Source organism: Macrosteles quadrilineatus, unplaced genomic scaffold (assembly GCF_028750875.1).
Source record: "Macrosteles quadrilineatus isolate MER2022 unplaced genomic scaffold, UCM_ALF_1.0 Scaffold_3__2_contigs__length_128488019, whole genome shotgun sequence".
Classification (NCBI taxonomy): domain Eukaryota; kingdom Metazoa; phylum Arthropoda; class Insecta; order Hemiptera; family Cicadellidae; genus Macrosteles; species Macrosteles quadrilineatus.
The window spans coordinates 118,680,832-118,690,964 of record NW_026542596.1 but is presented as its reverse complement, the minus strand read 5'-3'; the positions used below and the strand labels follow the sequence as shown (position 1 = coordinate 118,690,964).

The window sequence follows — 10,133 nt, the reverse complement described above, 5'->3', positions numbered from 1 at the left end:
CGGCATCAGTATTTTCTTCCAATACCTTGTCAACAACCCTTATAATAGATAGATAAGTGGTGTAAGTAACGATGAATCACAAAATATTCAATAACTTTCGAACCCCAATTTTATAGTATTGGGTGCTGTACTATTTTGTTTAAAGTTAAACATCTATAATTGTAATAAAAAATATCCAAGCCGATTAAAAAAAATTTGATATTACAATTATTTTATGGAGTTTTATGGAAAACCACAATTGGACCTCATAATTTCTTAAAAAATAAAGAAATTCCTAAATATACCATGGATTAGTATCCAAATACAAAAAGGTTCTTCAAAATCGGACCACAAGTGTAGTCAGTAGCTCTGTACACATTTACACACACAATAAACAGACACACACAGACATCACTTACAAACCCAATTTTATTTTCAGGGAGGCCCGAAATGTATATTCGCACCCAAAACTCAAACAAGAAAATGTTGACTAAAAACAATACTTTCTTCATTATACTATGTATGGAGAAAGTAAAAGTTTGATCATGATTGAATTACAGAATAACTAGGTTATCTTAAATTTAAGTTTATATATTGTTTGTAAAAGGTTTCGTATTTGACTATTTCATTTTGTATATTTTTGTATTGTAACATGTTAGTGTTAAGATTCATAATGATGATACTTTAATGGAATGGGAAACAAGTTTGTTTTATTAATATAGCAGTCGTTTGTATTAATCCATTGATTAATTAACCAAACTACCATATATGTACTAAATATATATTTTAATTGTTCATTTTAGGTAAAAAAGGGAATGAAATCCGTGACGAAACCATTAATTTACTGTGCACTAAGTAATAGTGTCTTTAAAAAGTATTGAATTTCCTACTAGTCGAAGAATACTTTTCTTGTGACATGTATTTTAATTGTTCTCATTGCACAACATACGTAGAAAACAGCGAAGACGTAAGTACTTAACATACTTTACAAATAGATGAGATTTATGGTTTTACCCAATTCTTATAACTTCCTCTCACATGGATTGTTTTATAACAATTGATACTTAACTTAAGGGGTAAACATCAGAAGATAATACATGGTAGTGTTAATCTGCATGTTTATTGATTATTATAAGAGTTACTTAGTATAACCGTCATGATTTACACAGACCAACTTTTCTTATTCAGATGTCTAAAACAGATAAGAAGTTGTTAACCTTTCGACATTTAGTTGGTACTTTATGTTTGTTTTAAATTAATAGTTGCATAAGATATAACAATAACTTTAACATTAAAAAATGTTTGTTAATTCATTGTTAAATTTTTTTACAACTAGGGAATGGTAAATAATTCTGTATTGATTCAGAAATTAACAGGGTATCTAAACCCTACAAAGCAGCTTAGAAATTGGAACCTATTTCCTTTTCCATGGTTGCAAAAGTTGTGTGTTTTGGTTTTGTATCTTTTACCTTCGACTATTAATACAGCAACTTTTACGCAATGAATTTTTAAGTCAATAAAGATGATCGTGGTTTTATCACCAGCCTTTCTTAAAAAAGAACACCTTTCAATTTATTAAATTAATTTAGACAAACGAGCTCGTAGTAACCCCCAAGGTTGCTTTCAAGTTTTCTTCTCTATTCCAAAACCAATTCTCCTTCGTAAAATAACCTTCCAATCAGTAATATTGTCTAAGCGTTTCGACAACACTAATAATCAAGTATTCGTCAAGGTACAAAAGACTTTTTGAGCTTTTTAAAAAAAAAATTATCACGTTTTCTTCTCGGGATAAGGGTACACTTCAAGGCACATCTCCCGGAAAGCCACCGGGTACTCCAGGACATTTGTGTGGTTGAACTCCACGGGATACCGGAGCTTGGGGGAGAGATTCTTGAGACCACGGTTTAGTCGGGAGCTGAGAAGATGGAAGGTGTAGTAGTCGTGCCACTCGGGAAAGTCAGTCATGTAGATTTTCCACTTGACGCCGTAGTTGCCGAAGAGCTTCTCTACTCTGTGGACCAGATGAGGCTGGTAGTCTAGTATATGATGAGTGGGGTAAGTTCCGGCGTTGTAATACCTGGGAAGAGAGTGAAATGTGAAGATTATGGTGGAATATGACAAGGCGAGATAGCAGAAACATTAATAACATCAAGAAAAAGAAAGGCTGTGTGTCTGAGTGGGTGTTCGCCTAACAAACTAAAGGTTGCCGGTCGGATCCTGAGAAAATTCAGTAGCTTTTGATGGTTGGAAACTGGACCCAGCTGTTCCTGATCCCGGGCTTTAAATAAATGATCCTGACAGATGAAACAACTGATCTCAGCCAGTAACAAGGCTACAGAGTAAATATCACACACATCCTTGACTCATATTTGGGTTCGAATATGAGGTGGCTTCCCAATCTAAAATAATTGATATCTTAATTTAAGGATTTGAGGAAGATTGCATTTGCCATTAGAGCACATTCTTCGTTGTGGGATTACTAATATAAATGTATTTCTATGTAAGTTGTTTCACAGCTCTCAAGAAAACTAAAATGGTTGAACCCGGTATAACCATTTACTTGCCAAAATAGCTTTCAAAATATGGCGAAGAAAGAAAATGCTGCTAGTAAAATCCGGTCAGGGTGCCTGGCTCAACATAACCTGACCGGCTATAAACTACATTTCGCTGTCTGTGTACTGAGTGTTTCTTAATTTACCTAAACAAAAACATGCATTTCACATACCATGACGAAGGGTCGTAGTTGTCTTTGTACGACTCGTACCATATCCTGAGAAACCTTGCGTCCTTATGAGCCACAAGGATTTGGTTGCCCATGTCCTTCCCAGGGAACCAACCCAGCGCGATCTCGTATCTGAAACAAACAAGAAAATTATAGTTTACAAGTTTGGCCATTGTTTAGTCGTTTAGTCTATTCCGATGTCCTCAATCATTGCTCAATTGCTGCTTTTAACTGGTAAAGCATCAAGACTACTTGTCCTAACCTACCCTATTATCGTTGACTACATTTCAGCCCTAATACCTCCATGGTAGCCCATTTCTTGGACTAGAAGATATTACAGCGATAATAATACGTAAAGCTAATTTTGGTGATCGAATGTATTTCTATGTTCTAATTACTACACATGTGGGTGAAAGTGTCTATTATTAGAGCGCGGTACTTCGGGGTTAAATTAAAAAAAAAAACCAACTTATTTTATACAAAGGATAACGTTACAAACAAATGGTTCCGGGCCAGAGCCTTCATCCTAGGATGTGAAAGTGGGACAAAATAATATCCTGATAGATGCCTTAAACTCATACAGTATGGATACGTCAATACGTCTTCTCCGTACTATCTGAATGGATGGTATCCAGCAAGATCACTCCCGGAGCCAAGCCTCGCCTACAGTAAAATGTCTTGAAGACAAAACGCATCACTGTCCAATAGATGCCTATGCTGGCAGAGGAGAAAGACAGAGAGGAATAGAAGGGGGTCGGCCAAGACAACGATGCAACCATGTTCTTGACAGTAGTATTATTTCGCATATGTAAGGTCCAATTCCAAGACAGTTTAACAATCTTAGACAGTCGTGTTCCTACAGTAGCTATAGCATAATCACTGCCCAGACGTGTCTGTACGTTTTCAGGCCTTCTAGTATACGTTACCTTCTTGGTAGGTATTATACCATATTTTCACCAATAGATTTGATCTAAGTGATAATGCCGCAACCCCTACGTCTAGCCTGAAGTAATGTGAAAAACAATCCCGGGCCCGTGCCTAGCGTCCTAGGACAAAACAAGTACTTGTTATACTATAAGTGGAGGAATTATGCAAGATGGTTTAGCCAGTCATTACCTACGAAGGTCATACAGACTCTTAACAATGAATGAGTTACTATCCAGATGCCTCCGTACTTCTTCGTTACTTCTATTCCAGCTACGCAATCTTATTGGTATAGTTACATCCCGGGTATGGTTACATATTATAAGCTATGGTATTTAGCAAGACCAGTGTCCAACCAATCCTTACCTACGAAAGTCATCCAGACTCCTGACAATGTATGAATCACTGTCCAAGTAGATGCCTCCGTACTTCCTCAGCACTTCTAGCCGAGCAACGTCACCTCCGTGGTAGTTCTTCCACTTTGACCTCAACTGCTGACCGAAGATCTCCGTTGGGACCTTCATCTTGTTGATGATAAGTACATCCTTGAAGCCTGAAAGATCATGTCTAATGTATTCACTATCAACACAAGCTGTGTGTATTCATATTCAAGCTCTAATGTTTCAGTGGTACTTTCATGAATGATTCTTTTAGTGGCCATATTTTTATTACTGGAACTCCTTTCGCCTGGTATAAACAACAAACATTTTGGTGTCGTTACATCTAACTCACCAGTTGTCTTGGCCAAAATGTCAAAGAGATCAATCGCAGAATGCAAGGCATCTATCGAAAACTGCTTTAATGCAACCCAGCCCTTGAAGGTGGGGGCTGCATTCTATCTGCTGTCGTTGGATGGTTGATCAAGAACTAAACCAATGACGTAAAACATAAAAAGCTTTGCTGCAAATAATGTTTGACAGGCAATTTATGCAAATCACTTTACTAAAAGAAAACTTAGCCTCGAATTCTCTATCCCGGTATTTTCCATTACCTGTCAAATTCATCATGACCTCCCAGTAGTAACCATGGAAACCGTCCAGATCCGTGTGGATATACAGTTTCTCCGGCCTCTGATTCTTGAAGGCTGCCATGACACAAATTGCGTGTACAAAACTGAACTCTGGCTGGCCGAACCTGATGAAGTGTACATGGTTGGGAACTATATAGTGACCATCCGCGGTGCCGCTTTCGTTGTTGAAGCCCTCGAAGTCCATGTGTCTTTCCCATGGTGGAATAGTGGCCGGAGCTTCAGATCTTGGCGGAGTAGTCACCACAGCTTCATTTCGTGGTTCGCTCACACAGGTCTTTCTACAGTACAAGTCTGCGGTGAATAGGCGCACGGTTATCACCGTAGCGTAGACGATCACTGCAGCACACACAGCCACAAACTTGACTGACACTCCTGGGCGATGTACCATTGTAACTCACACAGATTGTACCAGCACTGATTTATCTTGTATTGTTTGATTACGTAAGCCACTCGAGTCAAGAGGATTCTGTGATTAAGCCTCGGGAATTTAACGAATCGGATTAACCCAGTTACGTGTTATGGATTTATCGTACATTTAGTAAACGTGTTACTCGAGTCGGTAATCCTAGAGAGAAAATGTCAACAATGGAGAGTGGTGAAATCAATTTACCAGTGTGAACATCTTTATCTCAATCATGTTGACTGTGATCAGCTATGTCACAATGCAATTGCATAAATCGTGGCGTATTCTAAAAAATTTTAATCAGTGCCAACTAGAATATCTACTGGTTGAATTATTTTCTGTAACTAAACTAATTGATATTTCAGTTGGTATTTTGTATATGAAAAATTTTTATTCAATTGGGTATCAGCACCAATGCGCCCATAATCGTAATCATTGGACAATCTGTTTGTAACATGAAATAGTCGCAATATGTCCAATGTTTCTGTACGCAATATATAACAAAACCACTGATACTATGAAATAATCAAGATGTATAAACATCGTAACTATATTTCACGGGCTTCACTTAACGTCCAAACATTACTGTTTTCCATATAATGTGAATATACTTTGGCATCATGGTCCGAGTTTCTAGGTTTGAATCGCACCAACCACCACTGGATATAACCTATGTTGTCTAGGCCTAGCCTGAAGTAAAAATGTTTTTGGACAAGGACTTAGCGTCGAGGGATGTGACGGTAGGACATTAACACCATTATGTTCCCATAGAGATCACATCTCTCTTACTAACACAAACATAAGTTCTACCCTTGCAAAAAGATTAAATAATCTCATCCCTTCGCAGTTTTGTGTGGAATGACTTGTAGATGTATCAAAATGCAGAGCAGAGTAGAGCAGTGAAGCAGGCAAGGTAGGTACAGATGTGATGTAAATCCGTCGTCAAGGTGGGACGTGTCTCCGCGTCGTCATGGCAACCACATTGTTGTATAATCTGTACACAGCTACATGGAAATATCTACTGACTTACGTGCTAGTGAGGGCGGTAAGCTATTGTGATTGGTCGGTTAGTTTGTCATTCGATATTGATTTTAGATCATTTAACATGATCTTGCGTTAGAGCAGTTTTATTCCGGAATAGAAATAAATAAAAAAAAAACTGTGAGAATATTTTTAGTTTCCCTCCCTATAATGGAGAAAGTAGCATAATATTTCGTCAAAATATTCAAATTTGAGTTTTGGGTCCTCCAGGACCCCAAAACGTTGTTTCAGGATGGTGTCGGTGTGCTGATGTGTAAATTTGTTCAATTTATATTTAATTTGGTATGTGCGTAACCATAGTATATCCAGACGTTCTTTTTAATATTTTATCACTTTAATACGTAATGGTGATTTTCCCATAAAATCACGGGAAATGTTATTTTCACAAAATCAGCTCAAACGATTTTCTTTAAAATTTAATATGATATGGTCCTTTTAACTCTACAAAATATGGTTCAACACCAATGGTGTAAATTTGTTTTCGGACGAGTTCGTGAACCAGCATGATCGCACTGTGAGAATGAGGTTTTATGGGGTAATCATTCAAATACATTCTTCGCCCACAAAATTAAGCAACTTCTTGCTTGACGATTTTTTGGAGTTTAGAAACAAGTACTGTATCTTTGTTGCTCGCTTAATGGTAACGGAGAATATTAAAAAACAAATTAGAACTAAAACTGTACATTAGAAATTGGTATGGTGTTTTATGGAGAGTCAGCAAGTTGTAGTTTGCTTGTTTAAGGATATATTATGATTTACACTCATTAAATAATAAGCTTTTAAATAGAAATAGATCTTTTTTACATAAAATATCTTAGTGGAAATCCAAGCAGGAAAGTGGAAAGTCACTTAGTCAACAGGCTTGCTGTGGTGGGGTATATATTTTTAATTTATTTGTATTTATTTTATTTTTTTACTATTTTTTAGTGACTATATCTTACGTAACTTACGTAACTATTAAAGTTCTACTAACTAGAGTTTTAAGGGGTGTAGGTTATTGACACAAAACTCAAATATTTTATTTTGATTGGTTAAACAGATTAGTTAATTCCGGGTTGTTCATTTTAAAACTTTCTGATCCAATAAATGTTATTGCATAATTAATTCTTAGTAGTTGTAATGTTAGTTAATCATCATTTAATTCCGAAGATCAGCCGACCACCATCATGTAACCAATGGTAATACTGTATCCATTTATTGGGTGAGATAGTGGTTTGATTGCGTATATTTGTTGACTTTCTGATGTTTATCACTTATATTATAAAAAGTTATCCTGTTCTTAAACATAGGGCATAGACCTATATACACTTTACATTAACAAAGCCAAAATAACAGTTAACTTGAACATTGTAACATTAATGTGGTAAACACAATGTAAAGAAGGAATTACATTTATGCGTGCTATGAGGCTCTATCCGTGGTTCTTTGAGACAAGGAAAATAAAGAAATAACACGATATTTTGGCGAATATCTCACATATAGAATAAACTTTTTACATTGGTGTCATGGTAAGACTTAGACCCATCACTACTTCGCGAACCAGCATGATCTGACAATTTGAACGGGATTTTATTTGTATTGGGGGTTTTATGTAATACAAATTTGTTTTTCATTTTAACCCTAGAAATATTCTATTTCACAGTATTTAAAAATATTTTCAAGAGTTAAACACCAAGTAGGCCTTATTTAGTATTTTGAGTGATAATCTTATGAAAAATAAATTATTTATGGTCTAAGTTATTCAATTTGATCAATTTATTTATCTAAGTACAAGACATTAACATTTAAATAAAAAAAACCCACTTCATGACATTCCTTGTAACAGCAACTCACTAAACCTAATGTTATGTAAATGGAGAATAAATCTAGCATGTCTAAGTGAATATTTTAGAGAAATTCCGATCACGAAATGGGAATTGACTTAGTCAGCAGGGTTGTTGCGGCAGGGGTATTTTTAAAAGAAACATTTTGACGGCAAGGGTTCTCGTTTGATATGAAAAGTGTACAGAAAATCACAGATCGACAGGTACAACGTCTAATATAAATATAAAATAGTTGTTTAAGTTGGGTAGACCAATTGTCTATATCTTGTAAAATCCTTGAGATCCGAAACCAAAATACTGTACTCTAGAATGACAAATGTTGTATTAAAAGATGTAATTACTTAAATTCCCTGTTACTCCTGGAAAATAAAAGTCTTTTCAAAATTATATGAAATCAATTACCCACAGGTATGTTATATATTTGAAATAAGAGCTCAGTAATGTTACACATTAATTGATTGCTTTGTTACACTTTACACTTTATGTTAATAGGAAGTTTACAACGTTAGAGATTGAATTTATCAGGATTACAACGAAGTTGAAATGAAGACGACCTTTGACCTTATTCAAAGGTCGACGTTGCATTCCTCGCTTGAAAATAAATTGTCTCTGGCCAACTATAATTTGGAAAAAAATATGAAGAATCTAATTTATTTAGTTGCTAATGAATCAACGCCTAATAAATGCTTATACAATGTTAATACACACACAGTACTACAACACTCTTATCATCGTCTTAAATTATTTTTTATCATGTTATTTCAGGGCAATAAAAATCGTATTAGTAGAAAGGACCCATAATCATTAAAGTAAAGATCTACTAACAAAATAGAAATTCTAGGTACTCTCTCTGCCTAACAAATTTTCCTTTGGTCATAATTTTAATTTTTGTCAAATATTTTACAGTGTTTTTAGAAAGGTCCAGCCATTGCCTTAAAATCGATCCTCTTTCTTGCAAGCAAAAATTAAAATCATTCTAAGTAAACTATTATAGAAGTACAATATATATATATATATACTAGCTCTTAGTAATGTAGACATATCTTTTTAGCCAAAGTATGCCTGGATACACTGTTCACAAGTATGCCTACCTAAATTTCCTTTAATGGAAATAAGGTTTTGTTTTGCAATTTATACTCCGTTTAACTTCGAACGTCTTCGGAGTATCTTTCATTCCCACGACTCCCGATATACTCTAGTAGGCGCCACTTCCGTGGAGGGGGTGAGAACGTGGTCAACCCTTCAGTTACTTCCGCCCAAACTAATTACTTCCGGTGACCTTGACTACAGCTGATACGTCGGGATTGGGTGGGGATTGGGAAGGTCTTGCCAGTTGCAATTTCTGGTGATAAGTTGAAGATAGGTTCTCCTTATAGGTTCAGCTGTATGTGGAACCTAGATAACAAATGTCATTTTCAAATCCTTGAATTTATTTTACCCCTAAATCACATGTCATTGCAAACCTCGACAAGAAGTTAGCCTTGATTACAGGTCTCACTTAATAATCCCCAATCCCGATGAAAGTCTTGTTATCGAGGTTGTACTTAAAACATATACAGTAAAAAGAACAAAGACAAAAGGGAGATGAACAGTCTTGTACAATGTGATAATAAAATAATGTAATAATAAAAACGTCAAAAGTACCGTTTATACCTTTTGAACAGGGTCCATTTATTTCAACCACAAAGATTAGAATTGTTAGCTTCCCATGGTAACTTGAGTAGCAGCGTAGGTCTACCCCAGGGTCTGCCCACGGAGTAAATAATATACAAAATCCGATCCCCTGTGGTCTGACACGTCTGTTAACATGTCCAATTTAACCGATTAATATTTTTTTTATTTTATTATAAAATAAAATAAAATAAATGTTATTTTAATCTCTAAAATCTTATGGTCTCCAAAAACCTACTACTCATGCATAGAGTTTAAAATTGTCGAAATTCACTTAGTGTCTATTATAATGTACTATGAAATTGTTTATTTATAAATTAGTGAAACAGCAATACTGGATTTTAAAAGCAGACCAAATTAACTAAATGCGTGTGTCACTGTATTCCAAAATGTTCTTGCTCTAAAATCTCCACAAATCTCTTGTTGACACTTAGGTATATTTTTAATGAATACATATTTAAACATCATCAAAAGTCATGATAGAATCACAACGGGACATATGAGTCCTACAAATTGATCCTACTCGAGACAAAATTATTG

At 35.4% G+C, this 10,133-nt stretch overlaps 1 protein-coding gene across 1 annotated transcript; it reads right to left on the bottom strand.

Moving 5' to 3' along the window:
• Positions 1 to 1,067: 1,067 nt before the first annotated feature.
• On the bottom strand, positions 1,068 to 5,028 carry LOC128990320 (uncharacterized). Its single transcript, XM_054412652.1, has 4 exons — positions 4,617 to 5,028; positions 3,992 to 4,178; positions 2,705 to 2,833; positions 1,068 to 2,056 (listed from the first exon to the last, which is right to left on the bottom strand). The coding sequence occupies exons 1-4, from the start codon at positions 4,837 to 4,839 to the stop codon at positions 1,750 to 1,752; spliced, it is 846 nt and encodes a 281-aa protein (XP_054268627.1). The 5' UTR covers positions 4,840 to 5,028; the 3' UTR covers positions 1,068 to 1,749.
• Between the last annotated feature and the right edge of the window lie 5,105 nt (positions 5,029 to 10,133).

Excerpts from the sequence above, each read along its gene's own strand:
- LOC128990320 (XM_054412652.1), bottom strand. The coding sequence starts at position 4,839 with ATGGACTTCGAGGGCTTCAACAACGAAAGCGGCACCGCGGATGGTCAC. Across the intron at positions 2,834-3,991 it reads AGTCTGGATGACTTTCGTAG|ATACGAGATCGCGCTGGGTT; the intron begins GTAAGGATTGGT and ends TGTTTGTTTCAG. Across the intron at positions 2,057-2,704 it reads AACTACGACCCTTCGTCATG|GTATTACAACGCCGGAACTT; the intron begins GTATGTGAAATG and ends CTCTCTTCCCAG.